Source organism: Lampetra planeri, chromosome 4 (assembly GCF_965212315.1).
Source record: "Lampetra planeri chromosome 4, kcLamPlan1.2.h2, whole genome shotgun sequence".
Classification (NCBI taxonomy): domain Eukaryota; kingdom Metazoa; phylum Chordata; class Hyperoartia; order Petromyzontiformes; family Petromyzontidae; genus Lampetra; species Lampetra planeri.
This window is the reverse complement of record NC_136110.1, coordinates 21,916,955-21,940,532: the sequence shown is the minus strand read 5'-3', so window position 1 is coordinate 21,940,532 and position 23,578 is coordinate 21,916,955. Positions and strand designations below refer to the sequence as shown.

Here is a 23,578-nt window from a genome sequence, read left to right as displayed (position 1 = left end):
GGAAATTATCACGTGGCTGAAAGCATTTAACTGTTGCATTATTTGAATTTTTTTGGCCGTTGTGGTGATCACCGTACCATTCCATCGTCCCTGCAGCCAAAATGTCGTGGTGTCTGGTTTGTTCTCTTTGGAGCAATTACAATCTAAACCATATTATTTTTTCAACGGTTTTAACTTAGCTTCACTTGTGTTTGTCGTGGTCAAATCTTGAAATCAAAAGTTAGTCTACTACCTGCTGTCCAATCAATTCATAATTTTGCACACACTCAGATCTAGAGACAATGCATGCCTGTATCCCTTAAAGCAATTACAATTTTTGTATGGACGGCTTATTAATTACATATTTTTGTGCAGGTCAAAACCGCCGCTGTCCCTAAACTGTGGAATCGAGTCGCACAAAAACGCAGGCGCCGCCATTGACGTTCTTCTCGACCGCGAGTTAAACGGAGTTGTTATTAAAACCGTTGTTTAAAAAAAAAAAACTTTTTTTAAGGAGGTTTGTTACATCAACCACAGCACGATCACTGCAACTGCAATACACGTTGCTGCTATGTATATGGCAACGCGGCATAATCAGTGGAAGGACCAGTGTTTAAAACAATTATCTCCTAAAAATAAATCATGCACAGGACACGTACTGCTGAAGAGATTTTGAAGATTGCTTTGTTAAACTAAAATAGATGCCCATTTATTTTCTTTCCCACATCATCATTTTGAGAGCGTGAAAATGGAAGGCAATGTTACAAGCAATTTCAGTTGTCCATCATATAAATCACTCGAAATGTGCCCGATTTCATCAGACTTGGGATGTTTAGCAGGCATTTTGCCTGATGGGCACGATTGTGTGTAATGTTGCAGGCTGCTGCTGCAGGGTTATGTTGTCCACAGAGGGCAGCACGGCAACATTGATTGTTGTGCCGTAACAACAGTCCCTTGGCTTCACCGACCCACACTGACCACGTGAAGTATGGTCAAATGACCCCCTGACCCGCACTACGTGGGGATGGCCTCATCCCGCAGTGGGTTGCACAGCTACATCGAACATTTGTACAATTTCTAGAACTTACGGTGTTATGAGGATAATACAAAACAACACGCACCAACAGACCGGCATGGTATTATAGTATTTATACTTTGTAGTTTTTAAGTTAATGAGCAAAAACACTGGGTTTTAAGAACAATTGCATGCAACCGATTATGATTATTATGTTTAAACGCCGAGAACATTGCATTAAACATGAACAATTTATCCGGTTTCATTTTAATTGGGATAAAAAAGTTAATCAATTGGCGCAGCGTGTCTATAAAGCGAGCACTCGAGACCAGTGGGCCCCCCGCAATGGTAACGCGCCAGGGGTTTGTCACGCGCGCAAAGCTCACGGTGCGAACGCATCCGCCAGCACGATTATACTTGCCAAGGGTGACACTCACGACAGTGAAAATAAAATATATCACACCACTTCCCGTCCCGCCATCTCTACTCCAGGCTTTGCCGCTTCTTTCTTTTCCTGTTCGCTTTCTTGCCGGTGGCTTTGCCGGGCGATGGCTTCTCGGGGGGCGATGCCTTCTCGGGGCGCGATGGCTTCACGGGGCGCGACCGCTTGCGTGCGAGCCTTGCGTCCCTGGCTTGCGCGGCAGGTGCGGGAGTTTTCTCGGAGGCTTCGGTGGAGGCTCCTCGCTCTTTGCCCACCGCCATGCCCTCGCGCTTCTTCTTGGCCTTGTCGCCGGCCACCTTCGCCCCTGCAACGAGGACGGGGAAAAGTTAAAATCGGCAAGCGTCGTCGCATTGGCAAAACTACAGGGAGCACGTGGGTGGGGGAGCCCTCTCCCAATGAGAGCTACACATGTGTGTTGGAACATGCTTGTAACCTATAGCACCTGTCAGGCAGTACAATGATAACAATGAGCATGCCAATTATATAAATGTATAAGTAGGTTTTCACGGTCCATATTAGGATTCATAAATAGTTTAGATCGTGAAGGTTTGTCATTTTTTAAAACTATAACCCTCCACAACACGACAGCCAATCAGAACAAGTTGTCAAGTTATGGGAAAATATGGTAATTGATTTGGTTTGATGCCGCGACTCTAAGGTAATACCAAACGCATTTACACTAACATCTGCTGCTGTAACTTCTTCCAATGCGAAACGAATTCTGTCTAGAACTAGCTTAGCTCTTATCTCAGAGAAAATCAGACTTACGCGCACCGAACTAGATCAGTTAGACAAGACACTCTACAAATCACACTTATCTTTGAGTGCAACAATGTCCGCATCGGATTGGGAACACGTGGAAAAAATGACTGCCTCTTCAGCTGCCGCTATGTCGACTAAATGTAAGGACAACTTGATTTCCAAATTCAACCGCCTCTCAAACAAGAAACCGGACCCACACATTGAAAAGCTAGATGTTAACAAAGTCGTAATTAATCGCAGTAACAGTCCTATTTCTGAAGGTTTGAAATCCGTTTTAGCTAAAGGACTAAACTTTGCAGTCACACCTAGACACATACAAGTTAATGATATAATTGCTCGAGTAGATGTAGCTCTCAAGGGCTTGAGTCACATCGCTGCAGACGTAGCAAGATCTGAAATCTCTGTAACCCTCAAAAACGCTAAGATGCCAGCTAGCAACATCAGCAAAGATGAGCGTTTTGAATTAGCTCAATTAAAAAAGAGGGATGACATTGTCATCCTCTCAGCCGACAAAGGCAATGCCACTGTCATCATGGACAAAATAGAATACAACAACAAAATTCAAGAACTACTCAACGATGGCAGCTATACAAAAATAAAAAGAGACCCCACCAACAGCCTCGTCTCCAAAACCAACAACATCATTTCTGCTTCAACCGCATTAATTGATCAGAACAAACAGTTCTCGTTGAAACCTTCTGCAGCTAGGCCACCAAGATTGTACGGCTTGCCAAAGATACATAAAGAAGATACACCTCTTCGTCCCATTGTCTCTACTATCAACTCCCCCACTTACAAACTGGCTCGTTTTTTGTCCGAAATCCTACGGCCTTTCACTGGAAAAACCACCTCTGCAGTACTAAACTCTACTGACCTGGTATCGATAATCAAGGGGATTGCCCTGTCCCCAGACGACCTGCTTGTCAGTTTTGATGTGGTTTCCTTGTTCACCAAGGTGCCTGTGCCTGACACCATCGCAATCATTGAAGACTTGGTTCATCAAGGACTAAATGCTGGGGTACCCCCCCTGGTGAGACACTGCTTAACCAATACATACTTCACCTGGAATGGAACCTTCTACAAGCAAATTGAGGGCACCCCAATGGGCTCCCCCCTATCTCCGGTTGTAGCCAACATCTTCATGGAGAAATTTGAGACGGACGCCATCCAGACTGCCACTCTACGCCCGACCTTATGGAAGAGGTACGTAGACGACACTTTTGTCATCTGGCCACATGGCCGGCCTGCTCTAGACCAATTTCTCGACCACATCAATTCCATACACCCAGCCATCAGATTCACCATGGAAGTCGAAAATGATGGCAAGCTACCCTTTTTGGATGTCCTAATCAAAAGGAGACCTGATGGTTCAATGAGCCACTCTGTCTACAGGAAAGCCACCCACACGGATGCTTATCTAAAACCGGATTCCCACCACCATCCATCCCAGAAGAATTCCCTCATCAAGACTCTATATCATAGAGCCCAATGCATCTCCGACCATGAACACATTTCCAGTGAACTCAAACACGTACGCCAAGCTCTTAAGGCTAATGGTTACTCCGACTACACAATCCGCAAAGCCATCACTCCAACCATCAAGAAAGATCCTGTTGAGGAGCCTTTCAAGACCATCACCTTACCCTACATTGCTGGGGTCACAAAAAAGATCTCCAAAATCCTGATTAAACACAAGATCCAGGTCCGATTCAACACAGTACATAAAATCCGTGATCTGGTACCGTCTGTAAAAGATGTGATTCCAGACATACAGTACCCTGGCGTCTACAAACTAAGTTGCCTCTGTGGTAGCAGCTACATTGGGGAAACCAAACGACACGTCTCAGACCGCATTCGTGAACATAAAGCTGATCTAAAACACGGTAGGACAAACACCTCAGCCGTGGCAGACCACTGTTACAACTCAGTGGGCTCACATGACATTGACTTCTCCAAGACGGAGGTTCTCTGCAAGCCATCTGGCTATCATGAGAGATTCGTTCATGAGGCGATCCACATATACAAACACAGAGACAATTTTAACCGAGAAGATGGATTCAGGCTTAGCAATCATTGGAAGGACGTAATAAACCATTTCGATACACATTAGGGTGAGTTGAATAATACATAGTGTTATATTAAAATGTATAAAGTATAGGGTGGTTTACAGCAATACAGTATATAATTTAATGTTGGGTTTATCTATGGCAGTATATAGTACTGTATATGCTAAGAGAATAAAGTTTAGATGGAAGTATATTATATACTTCTTACGACGTAGAATTGTAAGTTATTATTTGTTGTTAGCAACTCAGCTTATTGTAGAGTATAGTAAGTATCAGTTTATATTTTAGTTTTTTATGTAGTTTTTACTTTGGTTTTCTACGTGGTTGTTGGGTAAATGCAGCTACATATCATTAACATTCCTTTCCTTTATTAACGTTGTTCCTTGCGCCCCCCCGTGGTGCTGTTTATCCTGCATAATGCATGGGCATAATGGGACTTTGAAACCCCTCCGCCCACCTCCTACTCATTGCCCATTGGTATGCTAAATTCCTCTTCATATGCACATTCTTTTGTTAAGGCGCTCCTCCTCGCTACACCTACATAAGCTCCTAGCTTGATAATGTTCTCATTCTTCGCCTGAGGACGGCTGCTTGCGTTGTGGCCGAAACGTCGTGAGAATTGTTTTATTATGTTTTATTTTTATTATTTTATTACTTCCCTTCTACGTGACTTTACCGAAAGAACCAAGAAGATGATTTGGTTTATCACCATAACTGGAATGTTGAAAACCCCAAGCAAAGCTTAGACATTTTTATTAGATCTTTTGCTGGAAATTACAAATGACGTTTCACCTACACGATCGAAACCAAAATAAACCAATTATGAATCATGTCAATGATATGCTTAATATAGTATGACGAGCAGATGTGCAGTGAAAATCCAACCATCTGTCACTTGGTGAAAAATCGCAATCGTGAATCAATCCTTTACACTCGGAAGTGACTTCACCGCATTGGCTGGCTACGTAAACAACCCGTCCGGCACGGGTGTGAGGCAACGCAGCTGCGGCCTGCGTAGCGAAAGCTTCCTTGACGGCCTACAACAAGGCCGCACGCATTCACACGAATCGAGTCACGCCGGAGAGGCACAGCACCGCCGATTGAGCCCCGGGACCGTTATGCCCCCTCTCTCTCTGGGCACCGTAAGGGTGGGCGAGGCACAAGGCACTGGAGGAGCTGGGACAATTGGTCTATTAAACCGACTAATCGTCAGTTTTTCTCTCCGTGTGTATAATCAACGTGCGTTTAAGAGTATTTCGCTGCTGTAAATTTCCACATGATAAGCCACTTCGTTGAGCTATCATTTGTGGCCAGGTCGCTTCTGAAAGAGAGCTATGGGCCTTACCTGGGAAAACATTTTTTGTGACAATCGAGTAATGTTTCTGTGGTCAATTATTGACGGCCCACATCGTGAAGACAGATAACCCCCCAACGGAGCCAAGCACAGTGTGACTCAAGTAGCGACGCGGATGACATCATCTCACGTCCAGCGGGCACACGTGGAAAAAGGTGCGAGAGCTTCACCCCCACCCCTCAGCTCTTTCCGTATTATCCTATTAGTCGAGCAATACAACCAATAATCAGTAATCGACTCCACAGAGGAAGCACGATAAACACGCCCGCAGCCGTGCCCCCCCCACCCACCCCTGTGCACTACAGACTCGGGCAATTTGAAACAATGCGATTATCAAATCGCAAAGGCTGCGATTTTTTGCGATTTGAAAAGTCCTATTAAGGTCTTATTGGAATTGTTGAAATTTGTATTATTAAAACTTTATTTAACTTAAAAATTGTTCTATGTTTGATTGATCTATTTTAATAACATTTTTTTAATAAATACATGTTGGAAGCAATTAATATATTTTAAGTTCTCATCCTTGCATTAGAATATATAGAGCAGTTCATATGTTGATGGTTTCACGTGGTAATGCTCCATCACATGTTTTAAATCTATTACACAGGGAATATTGAACTGAAGCTTGACTTTAACAAATTTAATCCGAAATCAAATCGCAATCGCAATATCTGTCAGAAAAATCTCATTTAGATATTTTCCCCAAATCGTTCAGCCCTACTGCAGACCCATGAGACGGCACAGTTGAGCAGGAGGGGTTAATGCGTGGCTGAGAGCAGGGGGGCATTAGCCCCTGTCCTTGCCCCTGCTGACCCAGCTAAAATCAATGGTTTAAATTAATGCTTCTTGTGTAGGGGTTGGACAGCCTTACAAATGAGGTGCGCGCATCTCCCGGTGCATTTGTACGGCATAAATAATATATTTAAGAAATTTTCTTAAGTTACTACATCGTAGAGAACCGTTTAACCGCCCTTCTGTACTCGGAGCACTAAAAGTTATCTGCTTTTTATTTAATAATAAAATGCCAAGACAATATGTATTGACACCAGCGAAGCGTTGTACTGAAATTGTTCATGTTGTGGGATTTACTCTACAACACACACCGGGTGTGCTGGAGTAGTAGTTGGCAAATTTTTGTTCACGTGACAAACCTCATGAATAGGCTGTGGTCGGGTGGTGGCGGGCTAATGACACATTTATATTTACTAACCCAAAAAACCTTTATAAAGGAAGAATATTCTGATGAAAGAATGACATTAACAGGAGCACAAATTGAAAAGTTAACAGTAATTTAAAATGAACTGCGTCTGTCTTCTGTAGTCGTTCCTCCCACATCTGTGGTGCCGCTCTCACATCTTCCAAACTTCTTGCGCTAATTAAATTCAATGTTTGTTACACGGAGAATCCCATTTAGCAAGTTACCCCAGCTATATTTGGTGGCAACGGCCACAGCCGCTAACAACAACAGAGCTATTGCTGGGGCGGAGAGGAGCCCAGCCAGGAGCCAGCCAGGATACTCGAGACATAGATTATGTTTAATACTATAAACTATTTTTAAAACCTTTTACTTTACCAGGTAAGGCCCACTGAGCTACATAGCACGAATGATAGCCCAACGAAGTAGCTTATCGCGGAAAAATTTATCGCAGTCAAATACTCCTAAACGCACATTTCTAAATCTGGAGGGAAAAACCAGAGGACCCGCGCTACCACGGCCAGAAATTCATGCAAACACCAAATATACAGCAGGCGTCAAAGGTCGAGATCGAACCCACAACCGCCTGTATAGGCGAGGTAGTTAACATCTCGCCACTGTGGCGACCCTCGCCACCGCAGCATATGAAGTTGTTGGTCCATTTGAGTTTAGTTGTTTATCAGATGATCCCATTTAGACCAGTTTCACAGCTATTTTACAAGTGAGCTCCGTGGTGCATGAGCACAGCAGCAACGACAAAACGTAGATTAAAAGAAAACGTCAATATTGCAGAGAATGCGTACAGGTCCTGAAGGAATATTGCACAACTAAGTGGAGATGGCCAACAGTGGCAAACAATGGAGCGCTGCTTTCCCACGCCAGCGGCTACAAACCCATTGAGAAAACCTGCTGAAAGACGCAACACGCGGCCCACAGAGCAGAAAGATCGTGCACACGCATCGATTGTGTAATGCTTTCCAACACGCGGTTGTCCTTGGAAGGGAGCGTTTTATTTATTTAACAGTTGGAAAGCCAATAGCTGGACTGGGTTTGCAAGAAGTTGCATCCTGGTCTGCACTGTGGCTCAACTATAGAACTATCCAGCAGCACGACTCACAACCTCTTCTATCCACACGAAGGACCAGAACTGTAACAGCCAGGCGTAATTTCTCCGTGGCAGGCCCCCAAGTCTGCAACGTTGGCCATCGTCGTACCCGATGTACATTCGCTGCAGCAGCGTTCAATATACACCGACTTTTAAGAGACTAACTCGCGAGGCTCACCACCTCTTTCAACCTTATTTCGCCTGGCTTTCGAGCGATACCGAGCACGGCTCCCGCAACTCAACAGTCAAGGTAGTTTAGGTCCGTGAAATATTGTGCGCGTGACAAATTGCATTACCATTATAGGCATCACCGATTAGCACGTTTGGCTTAGTACGGTGCGAAAGCAGTTCATAGATTATTATTGCAAATTACCGATGCGCAGCAGATGGCGGAGCCAGCTCGCGCCTCAATAGACAAGGGCCGCTTGGTGCACGGCAGCACTTACGTGGTCCCTGCTTGCGCTTGGCCTGGGGCTGCGACGCCACTTCCTGCGGTTTCCAGACGGCGAGGCAGGTGAGACGAGCCGTCGTGTTCACTTCTAGCAGCATCTCGGGGGGCTGCTCAGGCTGTGGGCATCAACCACGCATGCGCACACATACCTCCGATAAGCACGGTTGGCTATGTACGGCGTGGAAGAAGTTCAACATACTGTACATACATTTGGCACTCTCAGAACTCGAACTGAATCGAGTTTAGGATCATTCAACACAATGGGACTTCAACTCACTGGAACTTTAAGGCCAATTTAAACGCGGGTAGCTGCAAACCTAGATTCGAACTCAAGATTTCAGCGGTGCTTACCTAGTACTCTGATAATTAAAAAAACTAATTGCAGCCCTCTATCATTCTCCTGCTGGAATGACAGCCTCCGGTGGAGATGTGGTACTCATCACAACATAGCTAAAAATATACATTTGCTTGTAAATCAGATGTTTATGATTTGAGGATGCGTTGATGGAGAGCTCGAAAATTACTCAATACAGAGGCACCGATTCCGTTGACGCTTCCCAAAGACGACGAGGAGCAATAATGAATCCGTAACACGGCTTGCAAAAGTAGCTTACAGTGAGAGCTGGCATCGTAGCTTAACATCCATCATCTAACCGTGTTATATTGAGGCTTAACATCTGCACATCTGTAACCGTTGTCTTCCAAGTATATCTTTAAATAACAACAAACGTCAACGAGCTCCCACTTGTTGTAAGAGGACACGGTTTAACTGTATGTATTTAAAATATAAACTATTTTTATTTACCAGTTAAGGCCCACTGAGCAATACATCTCTTTTTCAGAAGCAGCCTGGTCACAAATAATAGCTCAACAAAGTGGCTTATCTGGTGGAAATTTCAAACAGCCAAACACTGTTTCTTAATGTGGAAGGAAAAACCGGAGGACCTGGAGAAAAGTCCACACGACCACGGCGAGAACATGCAAACTCTAAATACACAGGCGTCAGGATTTGGATCGAACCCACGACCTCCTGCATACCTGGCGAGGTAGTTAACATCTCTGCATGACCAGGGCATGAATGAAACCCATTGACATCCATGAAACAGCATTTCCTCTCTTGCAAAGGTGACCTGAACGCAGTGCATGTGGAGCGGGAGGAGGGCAGCGGTGACGGACACTCACCGACTCGGGCAGCACTCGCCACAGCTTCACGCTGCCATCGCTGGACGCAGACGCCAACACGTGCTGGCCGTTGTGTTTCTCCGTGTACAGCGCCTTCACCCTGAAAGACGACGTTGATAAAACGCACGCTGCGTCACTGATACGCGCGGTACCGTGAACTCCGCAGGGTAATAATGGGGGAAGCGGAGTGGCCCAGTTACAACAAAAAATGCAGTACGTGCAAAACACACGGAATCTAGGTTATAAAAACGTGTCGTTTCACATGTGTCAAATGCAGGTGAAGATGTACAACGTGTCACAAGCTCTTCGTTGATTTTAAAAATAATCGGTTAACTTGCTAACATGTTTGCGGTCATGTGGGCAGCGAGTCACACTGACCATCGATGGGTGAGGAGCAGCTCGTAATTTGAAATGGCGCGCGCAAAGGTGTTCATTTGTTTTTTTGCAGGCACAGTTACTCCGCAGCCCCAACTGTGGCCATGCAAACCAAACCACGGACAATATAGTAAACCAACGCGTAGTCTGTGCTCCTTCAAGTGAAGAGGAATAGCAAAACTAAACATGAAGAACCTCTCGTGGCTAACAGACCTTGACACTGGCACGCATCTGTTGAACATCTTACGCAAGAACAGAACGCCCACTGGTGGCCCTGAGCTCGTGGTGGACTGAAGAGTGACGCGGCCGACACGCGGTACCCTACACTTCTCCACGAGGTGCGCTTGTAGACGTAGATCGGCGTCCGAGCCCGCGCGAGCGTGCCCACTCCGCTCACCTGCTCTCGTGCGCCTTGAACGTGCACACCTCCTTCAGGGCCTCCACGCTGTGCAGTCGGACAAACTCGTCGCCGCCCGCCGTCGCTATCAGGTCCTCCTGCAGGCCCACGCGGCATTAGCATCCGGTTCACACGGCGCACACGCATGCAAGCCACACGTTTCGGTGCTGCAAACCAATCCCCTCGCTCCGGGAGAGCGCCACTGTGGAAAAATGTTAACTACCTCGTCTAGTATGCAGGAGGTCGTGGGTTTGATCCCAACCCTGATGCCTGTATATTTGGAGTTTGCATGTTCTCCCTGTGCTCAGGTGAATTTTCTCCAGGTCCTCCGGTGTTTCCCTTCACATTTATGAACATGTATTTAGAGTATTTGGCTGCTAAAAATTTCCACATGATAAGCCACTTCGTTGAGCTATCATTTGGGACCAGGTCGCTTCTCAAAAAGAGCTACGTAGCTCAGTGGGCCTTACCTGGTAAAATAAAAAGTTTAGTTTTAGCATCGATAATGATTGCCGTCCCGTGCAAAAAGCACGTGAATAAGATCATCCTTTTTCTTTTCTGCCATGGAACAGGGAAGACCGGTGTACCCGAGGCGTGCCGATTGGTTACGTCTTCTCGACTCTGTGCTTCCCACACAAAAGATTCAGGAGACCAACTCCCTAGATCGGCAGGTTTGGGGGATCTGTCCCATCTCCAGACCTTGGCGTGATCAGCCTGCTTTCGCAAGCCATCAAAGAGTCTCGACGAGAAGACCTGGGGTTGGATTGATCCTCGACAATTTGACGATCTTATGTCCGTTCGGCCATCAAGTGTCAAAGGCATGTTAAAGAGCCCTTGACAGAAATACACAATCATAGGAGCACGTGCGTTTATTACCGAGCACTCTCATGCACCATGTCAACCTCAAGAGGTCAGTATGGACAATGCCACCGACACCCACATACCCCTCAACATACCTTCATACCGAGCGCGCTATCTTAAAGCTTTCAAGTTGAAATGAAAAGTTCGGAAGTGACATACAATTTGTTCAGTTACAGATGATTAACAATATGTATGAATAATATTGGCAATCCCACACACTGATAATGGCTCAGTTCAAACACGTGGTTCTGCTTACTGATGACGGTACATCACTTGGGCTGCCACGTGAATAAACAAAGGGACGCCAACATCGAATGGGTTTAAGTTGGTAATCACACTCTTTAAAAGTCCTTGTGTACAATACTGAGTAATAATGTTAATAAACGGAAATTAGCCACTTTGCAATTCGAGAACAATAACAGCAGCTGAGCGTGTCCAGAGATCTACTCCACACACCTGCCACACAAACATGACTTTTTAGCACATACGCATGGAGGGGGGGTTAACCCAAATGCGTACGTTTGCGTATTGGGGGTCTACTGGCAATGTACGTACGCATAGGAAACGGGGGGGGGGGGGGGGGGGTGAAGCCTCGATAATAATTTGTCTACATTGGCCTTCAAATGAGCCACAGTTCAGTTTCTTCAGCTGTCAGACAAGCAGCTCAGCAAAATAAGTGGCCAAGGTACGCAACTCAAGTCTTTAATGCAGCCGGCGGTGGACTATCTGTTTGCATAAACACGTTAATATTTCTGCGTGTATTAAATATGGGCCGTTCTATAACATTTTGGGGGGAGGGTGTAAAAAGTATGGGTGCGTACAGGGAGGGGGGAGGAGTCAAGTTGACAGATTTCTGCGTACCTACTAAATGGATGGCCCCTAACCAAATGGGCTTTCCCTCAACTAACAGGAGCCACACGCAGGCTAGTATTGTAACATACCCACCCCGGGGGCTGATGCTTTGGGTCAACCTGGAAAAGATGACGAGGCACCGCCAGCCTTTCACCGAAGAGTATTGGTGCGTTTCATCAAAATCGTCTGTCACAATCAATCCACTGCTGGATGAAGGCCTCCCCCCCCCAAGCTGTCGCCATCTGTCACGGTCCCGCCGTGCGACAATCCACCAAGTGCCTGCACGCGAACACTTATCGTCGCTCTATCTCCATGGTGGACGTGCACTTTCAGGCACGATCCCTCATTTGGCTGCCACTCGTTCGTTAGTGTGGACAAGTTTCTTCACAACCGGTGTGCCAGCTCGGCCAAGTCCAGGTGTGCCGAGGTATTTTCGGAATTACAGAAAAAAAACGAACATCACTGTTCGAAAGGAGGCACAGACGCAAACTCTTCCCTGCCGTTCAGCAGCCGATCCATACGACAGACAGCAGTCAGCCCCCACCCCCGGCCCTCTCAACTCCCTCGGTCGCTCGCTTGGGCAGACGGTGTCCCGCGGAGACAGAGCAAGCTTGAACGCAAGTGTCGTGGAATTAAAAACATTGAGAAGCGCCGGTCTAGACGACCGGGCATCATCCCTTCTAGAGGCGCATCCTGCCTCATCCCACTTACTTGATTGTTCTTAAAACTGTATTTAACACGTGTATACACTCTAATCCGTGGGGGTTTATGCATTTAAGCTACATAAATTGCAGGTAGACAGGCAGTCAGCAGTCGCCAGCTTGTGCCACAATGTGTCTAGCCAACGTCTTGCTCGCCGATAAATTTATCTCGAGCAGGGCATTAAATTTGGCAGGCGTGAAACAACTCAACATACTAACGCACACGGCAACAATATGCCATATGAATTTCTTTGCAAGAGCAACCTGCGCAGAATGCTGCACTTAATGACGCCAAGATGCTAAAAGAAAATCTATTTTCGCAGTCACTGTTGAGTGCTAAGGCCATTACATAATTCGTTTGCCCGCTATCGCATAAAACACATCACGTTCACAAAAGAGCACCTGGAGAATGGCGTTGCATAACACACGTCGGACTAATGGGAGAGCGGATATCGAGGTGGAGGAGTTCATGAATGGCAATTTCACTTTCCTCGGGATGTAACCCCGGGCACTTCAACCAGGTAGGTGGTCTACGTGGGGCTACACTCTCCCGCAACGTGTCAGCCAACAATATTATTGAGTGGATCAATTCCTCAATTAATCTCGAGATCATGACAATAACTTGAAGTGGCACGACCAGATTGTGTCACATTGGCATCATCTGGTCGTAACGTCAACGCGAGGGAAGGCGCGTAAACGTAAATATTTTTAGAGTTGATAATACGTCTCCCGAGTTCGGTCATTGCCCGGTTGTCTCTAGGAAAAGACTTCACGCCGCAGATTCGCTCATTCATAGATCGTATTTTTACGAGAGTTACCGTGACCTCGTGTTACGGAGACAGACAGGGTAAGAATGCATCGTTCGCGCTTTCAGCCACAGCTGGAAAGCGCCCGGCAGTGGTGGCGGCGGACGGCTTACGGTGACGAAGCGGATGGAGGCGATGCGCGCAGGCATCACGATGCTGCCCGTGACGGTCGCAGTCTCCAGCCGGTACACGTCGAGGTGCGGGCCCGAGCACAGGGCGTACACGTCTCCGCTGGGGGACCACAGCACCAGCTCCGCATCTGCGTGCACCGCCGCCACCACAAAACACATGCACCCCCGATTAGCACGGTTGGCTGCGTACGCTGCGGAAGAAGTTCAACAAACATACATATGTACGTACGACGTGCTTCAATTTGAGACTCGTCATTATTCCCTAACCTGGCTGAGTGCGATTTTGGTAAAATTTGCCTAATGAGGGGTTGATAATTGTTTTTTTACCCTTCTATCTGGCAACAAAACTGACACCTTTTTTACAAGGAGTCATGTTTGCATAGACCACAATACCTGCAGTCATAATCCAAACAAAAAACATAACTCTGATAATGTATGCACTGTCCTTGAAGTTGATTGGTCCACACCCGAGACAGCTTTCCTTAGAGCCTAGTCTCACGAGTTGGACAAGATGACGCCTTTTGGCATCCAACCCATGTGTGTGGACCAATCAACCCATGTGTGTGGACCAATCAACTTCAAGGACAGTGCATACATTATCAGAGTTATGTTTTTTGTTTGCATTATGACTGCAGGTATTGTGGTCTATGCAAACATGACTCCTTGTAAAAAAGGTGTCAGTTTTGTTGCCAGATAGAAGGGTAAAAACAATTATCATATTTTTTACTGGCAAATGAGGTTCCAATGGTGTCAATGAAGGGTTCTTCAACTAGAGGCCTCGGGCCCCGCTGAACCCTCGCTAACGTGATATATATATGGCTCGCCGAGACGTAGATACAAAATCGGGAGGGGATCAAAGAGAGGCCGAGAGACGGAGCTGCAGATAGGAGATAAATATGAGCGACGTTTTTATGGGAAAGTCCTAAAATTGGATTTGCGACCTGCCAATTGCGAGTCGATATCTCTGACCACAACCATCAGTGCTCAAGTAAAAATGTCTGGTTTCTTGAGTCAAGCAAAGTTTAAGCACTGCCAGCTGATGAGGGTGTATTATTGTATTTGGTAAAGCCTCTTATTATGCCTTACTCCGCTTGATGTTCTTGATGAAGGCTGACCTTCCTTCAACCAGGTTCCACGTCCTGCAAAAAAAAAAAACGGAATAAATTCAATAAAACGTGAATTTCAAATGAAAATTGGCACGTTTCACAATTTGCCGCAAGAGCAATACGCACATTTAAAGTATATAAACAAACCCCCATTGTAGTTTTAATTTAAACAAAGGTTGATTGCAATTTGACTAATTGCAGCTCGCTCCTGAGATAACTCAGTTAATACAGCACTGAGCTAATGATTGCACGACCACTGGTTTAAATTTCAAGCAGAGTCAAACCAGCCTCATGAATGGTTTCATCAACCTAATCAGTCTTCATCTGCTCTGTGAGACCAGTGAAATGAACACCGTCTGGTAAGGCTACACCTCTCATTTTGTACTCGCACAGTCTTGCCGTAAGAATGTGGATTTAAACCAATGGCTGTATGTGCCGCAAACCTGAGAGTCTTGTCCGTGCCCACGGAGAGTGCCAGTTTCCCTGACGGATGAACAGACATTGCCGAAACATGTCCCCTGCGACACGCAAACAACATACATGATGAGAGCACATGAAGCTGTATTATTAGGAAGCCGCCGGAGCTATGCTCCAGTGAGTCTAGAATGAAAATGTATTTCCTTAGAACTACTCTTTGTGTTGTTTGTTGTCCTTCCCCCACACCTCCGATTAGCAAGCTTGGCTAGTATGGTGCACAAGAAGTTCAACATACATACATCGTATATACAGCTGACACGTTTGGTGGATTAAGTCGATCAACAGATAAAAAATAAACAATTGAGAACGGCCCAAATATCCCCTTCCATCCCCACGTCGCCGGCACACAGGGCCCACTCCTTTTAGAATAATGTCAGCGGATTTTAACGTCCGCTTTCAAGCAGGTGGTGCACACTTATGCTTAATCATCTTTAGTTCCCTTCTGCCTTTTCTTTCAGAGATGGGAAACAAAACCATTTAACTTCTCTGGTCTGTCAACCCTGTCCCGCCAAGTGTTTTCAACCCTCGGCTCCTTGGCTACGGGGGGGGGGGGGGGGTTTGTGTGGGGTGTAGGTGGGGTGAAATATCTCAGGATGATGACATCAGCCCCCTCGCTTTGGAATCTTCCCTCGTTAACTCTCACATCCCATCTGTCGCCGTGACGAAGGACCCATCGCGGCGAGGTTGTCATGAAACGTACCACGGTTAATACGCCTGGAGTATTAACAAGGGTGGCTGACAGGCTGACGGGCTGGAACCTCTGTAACAAACGGTGAAAGCTGCTACACCAATTCGAAAGCATCACTGCCCCGATTCGAGTGGCTATGCGCAGAGACTGGTGAGGATTTGGCTCCAAGATTTAGCACCGGAAGCCTATGCTCACCCAGACGGAACGGTATTATGTGAAAGCAAACACTCACTAATGTATTTTTATGAGCAATCAATAGTGCTGCGGGGGAGGTGGGAGGGGTCTTAGTTTAAAGGGGCTCTGCACGGGTTCATGGTTGATGCGAGTCTTTTGTAAACTTACATCAATTATGGTTACCAATAACAATGTACTTTACTTTTTAAAACTATTTTTTCCAGTAAAACCGCAGAGATTTTTCAAGACTCTTTCAGCAAAGTTTATTTAGATGGAAGACTATGCGGTATTTCTTTGAAGGAGCCTTTTTAGTTTCCTGTTGGAGGAAACTGGAGTGCCCCGAGAAAACCTCCGCAAGCAAGGTAATAACAATCAGTGAGCTCTCACAAATCGGTCTGACGAACCCATTTGCTGCACTACCACCATCTCCTGCTAATTTGAAAATATCACAATTATGTGCGATTAACTACCAATGGCCACTGGATTCGAGGAATGTACCACCCAAGATCAAATTTGACAAAGCATCATGGACCAATGCTGCCGATGCCACGACACCTTGTCATTGCTCCCTGCCAGATACCTCAGCTGTAGCGCAGTCAAACCTGATCCTGAATGCCAGTTTCTTTGGGTCCCACCATCCGGTTCTAGGTTTTCCCCTTAGTCCATGCTGCACATGAGTCCCACCCAACACGCAAGCTCCCCTTCTTCCTGATTACCGCTGCAATGATTTTTCTTGCCACTCTATTCCACACTGTGAAAGCAATAAATAGAACTCATTGCTGCGCTTTTTGTCGCAACACCACTTACAATATTAATATTGATCACGGGTTTTTTTCTATGAGTATAGAGCTCAATGAAACGTGTCTCTTTTTCAAGGGCGACCTGGGAGATACACAGATGGAAGGTACACGAAGATGCGGGGAAGCTGCGAAGAGATCCTGTGACAAAATGCAAGGGTCGGCACTTCTCATAATAGGGTGCCATGGTGGCGAGATGTTAACTATCTTGCCTGGTACACCGGAGGTCATGTGTGCGATCCCAACTGACGCCTGTATATTTGGAGTTTGCATGTTCACACGGTGGTCACGTGCATTTTTCTCCGGGTCCTCCGGTTTTTCCCTCCACATTTAGAAACGTGTGTCTTGAGTATTTGGCTGCTATATCGCTCAGTGGGCCTTACCTCGTGAAATGAAAATAGTTTTAATCAACAGGTGGTTTTACGTCCCTGCGAAGGCCCGATGCGCAGCTAATGACAAAGCAGCTAGGGCACATTATCACAAAGATGGATCCACAACTGAGGGCCTAGATTGCAAACTGGTGAACCAGGGTCATCAGGGACACAAAGCGGGAATTTATGTAGCCACCCTCGGTGTTTTATTTTATCAGAATCAGAATATGTATTTCTATTGGAGGAATCCAATCAGCTATAAAGCTCTTTTTCACAGCTGTCCAGTAGTTTCACAGACTATACAAGTCAAACTGTGAACCATATCCATACGGTCTTAATGCCATTTACGCCAAAATGGAAAGGTGTGGCTGGTGGTCATAAGTGCTCCAATTGACAAAAAACGGCTGAATGACTCACGGAGATGATGGCATGGCTGAGTCAGAGCGATGAAAAAAGGACTGCTGAGATCATGGGTTTGAACGTTCAGAATTATCCACATCTGCCCATACGCCATGGCCTAATGGCACGAGCACTATTCCTGAATGTTTAATGACCGCGCCATTTAACAGGTGGCGCACGTCTGTTTGATGATGAAATCATTGGTCAATCAATGGCCTCCAGGACGTGGTGTCATCCCATTGACACATGTCCTCTTTTGCAAGGATGACGTGGGACACGTAGTGCCTTCGTGTTAGTAACAAAACCAAATGTATATAAAACACACGGCAGTCAACACAAAAGTATGATGGAGCCATCAAATGAAGTGCCAACAAAACAATTGAAAGATATGCACTAAAATACTATAACCACTACACCTCATAACAGAATACATTTTAATAATCACATTTATAAACCGTTACCGACGCACATATAATTATGATTAAGGTGTGTAACAAATCCTGCCCCACGTGATTCAATAGCAACAATTTGGAGTTGTGATAAGATTTTAAGAACTGATTCTTATTTTCCTAACATGGTTCCCGCGGTCTAAAACCCTGCATTGCTCACGCTAAAACCCTGCATTGCTCACGTGAACCAGTGACAAACAACATTTGTGAAATTAAAACGATTGATTTTTACGCGTACTCTTCAATGCACGTTCAATGAAGAAAACAATAGTCAATTTTAATTGCCAAACCAGTGCATCGTTACATGACTGTTTATTGCTACTGCGCGGACTTTTGCGGTTGTGCTGTATAGCTCTCCGATGTGCTTTCACATTGTACCGTGTTGTCCAGCAGGATGTCCAACGTTTCGCTCCACATCTTGAGAGCTTCTTCAGGAAATGAACTAAGCAACCTCACGTTCTCACTCGATTATATCGTGTTTGCTGGCTGCTAGTGTTTGCCATAGGACAGGCGATGTTATTTAATCAGCTGTGTCACGGGCATACAAGCTCATGTTGCTTATGAATTTATTGTTATTATGGATGAATATCAGAAGGCTTTGTATGGTTGGATTCGAACTGGTAAATCCAAACTCTCAGGCGAGCGTGCTCAGGCTCCCAGTCAGCCTGATCTTCCAAAAACAACAAGGATATTAACAGCCAAGAACAAATTCCACGATTGAGGGCGATCCTGCGTGGAGCGTGGGACCGGGGTACCGATCGCACACACACACTCACTCACTTGTGGGCACGTATGGTCTTCAGACACTTCCATGTCTTGGTGTCCCAAATGCAGATGCTTCCATCCTGCGCACCGCTCAGCATGTGTGTGCTCCCGTAGAACTCCAGACACGTGATGGTGCCTGGGGCACGAGCAAAGCGACATCACCGTCATTCATTCATGTCTATGTCACATCACCAAAAGCCCCTGTCTATCCACGGTTGGATGAAGGCCTTTGCAAACCCATCGCCGCCCTCCTTGATGGTCCAGTGCTGCCATCATCATCTCCCTCCTGCACACGGAACTGTTCTCATTGCTCCATTGCTGTGGTGGTCGACCTTGTGGATGCGTTCTCTCCTTGGGTTAGAATATAACCGTCGTTCATTCAATTTAGCTCTATGTTTTACATCCCCTTCATTAAACCAGCTGTACATGTCATTTACACGCCCCGTTGCTCAACCGCGTAATGCAGACATTTACTTATCAATGCACATCCCCCCTTTGCTGTGTACATTTATTGCCTGAACATATTTGAAAAGGATATCAAGTACAAATCACTTATATATATCAGGATTACTGAAACAAAAGGCTCCACAGAGGTAGTTTGGATCGCTATCTTTTTAATTACACCACTGGAAGAATGATCCCAGCACGGTCCAGAATTTAATTTAGATTCCGAGTGGAAACACAGCATTTAGATTATTTTGCTGCTTTAAATTTCCACACGATGAGCCACTTTATTGAGATGGCTTTATGTGGCCTGGTCACTTCCGCAAAAAGCTACATAATAGCTCAGTGGGCTTTCTCTGGTCAGACAAACATTTCAGTTGTATTTGTATATTTTTCTAAAGTTATTCATTTACCTTTCCTATACTTTGCACTCCTATTGTGTTTTTTGCATTGTTCTGACCCACCCATAATGCACATCTGTGAAAAAAATTGTTGTCGCTCATCGTATTCCTACAGTATAAACATTCTGATTCCGAATCGCTCCTTACATGCACCCCAAACCCGGTTCTCTTCTCTCGCTGCTTTATTTTCTTCCCCATCCTTTGTGGACCTTCCCAGGACTCTCCACAAAACCCATTCATTTCTCGTATAATGGTTTCCTCCAATATAAGTAAATATCCTGATTCTGATTGACGTCATCATCTCACCGCTGTGCTGCAGCAGCGCCCCGTGCTCCACCCTCCTCTGCAGGTCGTACAGGTGCACGGCCTCGTCGGCGCTGCCCGTCGCCACGAAGCGGTCGCTGGCTGCCACGGCGGTCACGCACGCCAGATGCGCCTGATGCGTGAAGTCCGCCACGGCCTCCCAGCTGCCCTGCAACCCAGCGGAACAAACCATGCAGTTGGGCCAAGTTTTAAATCTCGGTCGGTGGCAGGGCCAGATTTAGGCAGCAGGCAAACAAGGCATTTGCTTCAGGGAGATAAACGTCCAAAAAGGGAACCCCACACACAAAAAAATGTGACTTTTTAAAAATTTACTTCACTCAATCGATTCCTCCATCTTCCAGACTGGGAGGTCTGGACCGCCTTGCTCAACATGCTGCCGCCACGACCCTCATCAGGACAAGCGGATTGAGAAACGAACGAAAATACTGTGTTTAACAACCATGCAGCAGGCTTCAAACTAAACCATTTTTTTATTTTACCAGGCAAGGCCCACTGAGCTATAGCTTTCAGCAGCGACCTCGCCACAAATGATAGCTCAACCAAGTGGCTTATCATATGGAAAATTATAGCATCCAAATACTCGAAACGTGTGTTTCGATATGTGGAGGGAAACCCCGGATGCGTAGAAAAATCCACGCGACCACGGGGAAAACATGCAGACTCCAAATATACGGGCGTCAATGGTCGAGATCGAACCCACGATTTTCCTGTACACCATGCTTGGGAGTTAGCGTCTCGCCACCAGGGTTTTCTTTGGTAAACAAGCTTAATACATCATTTACTGTAGGAAAGTCTCGCCGAAAGCCTGCATTTGGTTGCGTGGCCAATTCTATTTGTGGATATGTGGAGGCGGCAGTACCCAGACAAAACACACATTCAAAGCTCTACAATCTCGAGACTATGTACCAAACCAATTGCTGTACTGCCATCTGCTGGCTCATCGTAGCATTCGCAGCTATACGCTTTTAGCGCCTGTCAAGCAATTATATGGTGGCCAATCCCCAAGCACTACACCGGGCACGACGCCTGCTTTGCTTGCGAGAAGCGAAGAAATCGGGCGATTTCAAGATATGGTGACAGGCAGCATCGCGTCGTGGAAAGCCACCATTGGTTGCCTTGTAATCATTATGGCCTCTGCCATGGAAATCAGAATATTTATTTATACGGAAGGAATCCGAGAAGCTATAAAGCTCGTTTTCACAGACGTCCAGGAGAGACGGGTCAGAATGTTACAACAATACAAAAACACGACAGGAGTGCAAAAGTATAGGAAAGGTAAACAAATCACTAAAAAAATACATACAAATAAAACTCAACTATTTTGAATCTTACCAAGTAAAGCCCACCGAGGTATGAGCTTAGTTTTCAGAAGCGACCTGGCCACAAATGACAGCCGAACAAAGTGGCCCACCATGCGGAAATCCACAGCAGCAAAAAAAAAAATCTAAATACAAATCGAAATGCACGATTCCAAATGTGGAGGGAAACCCGGAGAAGCCGGAGAAAAAAACAATCCAAGCGATTTCTGTCGAACGCACGGCAGAAATGCACACAGCAGCTCCACACGCGCTATTTCTTAGAGACCTACACAGGTGGCAAAACGTTAATCTTGAGAGTAGCAAACTTTCAAATGGGAGTTTGATGGCAGTCGTAGTATCCAGTAAAGACATTGAGAGAGTGGTGGGAATTTCACGTTCTTATGACAGTGTTGACCCCCCCCCCTCTGACCTGATGATTTTTTTTAAAATGGCATGTCAAGTCATTTAAACGGCAAAGTGTCACTGATTATCAAAATCCTTTGCAAGAACTTTTTGGGCTGTTAGGAAACAGGTAGCTGTAGGGCTAAAGTTGAAACAATTTTTTTAATATATAAAATATGTATACCTCAAGTTTAAACGAGAAGCGTTTACAGGGTTATATGTCTGTTAAATAAACTTATGCTACAATAATGGGGATTGGCCAAACATCCCAAGGAAAACTTCCATGAGGCCTCAAAATTGTTGCCCAAATTAAATCTTCCATTTCCTGGCTACGTGCGGTGCTAACGAAGTTCAACGCACTGTCACATTGTACAAATAAGTCTTTAAGGCGACGAGGAGGGGAAAAAAAGCCATTCGCAAACAGAAAAGGGGGATGATTTAGATGTAAAGCTTTCGTGACTGCAGGGATTCATCTTCTTGGTTCTTTCTGTAAAGTCACGTAGAATGGAAATAATAAAATAATAAAATTAAAACATAATAAATTAATTCTCACGACGTTTCGGCCACAACGCAAGCAGCCGTCCTCAGGTGATGAGCAGGTCTGTCGAGAAGACAAAGTCTGAATGAGACGCGTGTTTGTTGCAAAGCCAGAGAAGAAGAAGAAGAAAGACGCGTCAGGAGGACGATCCGCAGCTGGAGACGGAGCGATGCGGACCACGAGGAATTGCGTGGCAGACGCGTGGCGATGTCTTCATCCAGCAGTGGAGAAGTCATTGGCTGCTGATGGTCGTTGTGGCGGTGACATCGCCTTGGTGGAGAGGCCCCCCAAAAAACAACTCAACACTGTGGCCTTTAAACTATTAAAAAAACTGTTTTTGTTTTAGCAGATAAGGCCCTCTGAGACACGTAGCTGTTATTCAGACGTTACCTGGCCACAAATGATAGCTCAGCCAAGTGGCTTATCGTGTGGAAATGTATAGCAGCCAAATATTCCGAACGCACCGTTGATTCTAAATGTGATGGTGGTGGTGGGGGGGGAATTGGAGGACGCCGGAGAGAAACAAAAATCCACGCGACCACGTGGAGAGAATCGCGCACAACTCCAAACGTCCATGCTTCTGGGTCGGGATCCAACCCACGACCGCCTGCATATCGGGCGAGGTGGTTAACGTCTCACGCCATTATCGGACACATAAAAAAGCGACGTTTCGGGCAATGGCTCTACTTCACAGCACACGCAGAGGACCAGATGCATTCACTCGTTAGTGCGCCATAGCGTGGTTGAGTACAGTAACACGGGATGATGGATGGTATCCACGTGGAGACAAACTTTGTAACTCGCTACACGTGGTTCACACACACACAGCCCCCCCCCCCCCCGACGCATTTGTAATATATAACAATGAAACGTAATGAACTTACATCGTCGTTAACCTTCACTCGGTAGCCGAAGAGCACCTTCTCGTAACACCCCGCCACGATCTCCATCTCTGCAGCTGCGGCGGCGGTGGTGGTGAGCTCCTCAGATTTCCCAGCTCGCATAGGGCGCCCGCGGGTGTGTCGGGGATGGGACTCGGCCCTAGTTCGGCCATCTTTGTACGGGAAGCTTCCTATTGGTTCACCGTAAGGGGAGGGTTGCGTGACGTCACGGGTAAAACCCCTTACAAAGATGGCGACGTCGGCGTATAACCACGTGGTGGCGGGTGGTGGCCCAATGGCGATGGCGGATTGAGGGTAGAAAACGGAAGTGGCTGTGCACCACGTGACCCGAGCGCGTGGGGTCCTGAATCAGCTGCGCTCCACGTGGGT

General features: G+C 46.2%; 2 protein-coding genes across 2 annotated transcripts in view; one reads left to right on the top strand and one right to left on the bottom strand.

Moving 5' to 3' along the window:
* Positions 1 to 641: 641 nt before the first annotated feature.
* PAK1IP1 (PAK1 interacting protein 1) lies at positions 642 to 23,514 on the bottom strand. The gene is made up of 10 exons (XM_078593533.1): positions 23,192 to 23,514; positions 20,052 to 20,217; positions 18,916 to 19,036; positions 15,224 to 15,298; positions 14,761 to 14,813; positions 13,657 to 13,802; positions 10,324 to 10,421; positions 9,552 to 9,651; positions 8,365 to 8,485; positions 642 to 1,740 (listed from the first exon to the last, which is right to left on the bottom strand). The coding sequence occupies exons 1-10, from the start codon at positions 23,309 to 23,311 to the stop codon at positions 1,478 to 1,480; spliced, it is 1,263 nt and encodes a 420-aa protein (XP_078449659.1). The 5' UTR covers positions 23,312 to 23,514; the 3' UTR covers positions 642 to 1,477.
* Positions 23,486 to 23,578, top strand: part of TRNAU1AP (tRNA selenocysteine 1 associated protein 1) — a 28,774-nt gene continuing 28,681 nt past the window's right edge. Inside the window, exon 1 of the mRNA XM_078593534.1 lies at positions 23,486 to 23,576. The gene's annotated coding sequence lies outside the window, so the exon portion shown is untranslated. The remainder of the gene's footprint in view (positions 23,577 to 23,578) is intronic.

Coding starts and splice junctions, on each gene's coding strand:
- PAK1IP1 (XM_078593533.1), bottom strand. CDS start 23,311: ATGCGAGCTGGGAAATCTGAGGAGCTCACCACCACCGCCGCCGCAGCT. Junction 14,814..15,223: donor GGCACGGACAAGACTCTCAG/GTTTGCGGCACA, acceptor TTTTTTTTGCAG/GACGTGGAACCTGGTTGAAG. Junction 13,803..14,760: donor CATCAAGAACATCAAGCGGA/GTAAGGCATAAT, acceptor CGGTGCACGCAG/ATGCGGAGCTGGTGCTGTGG.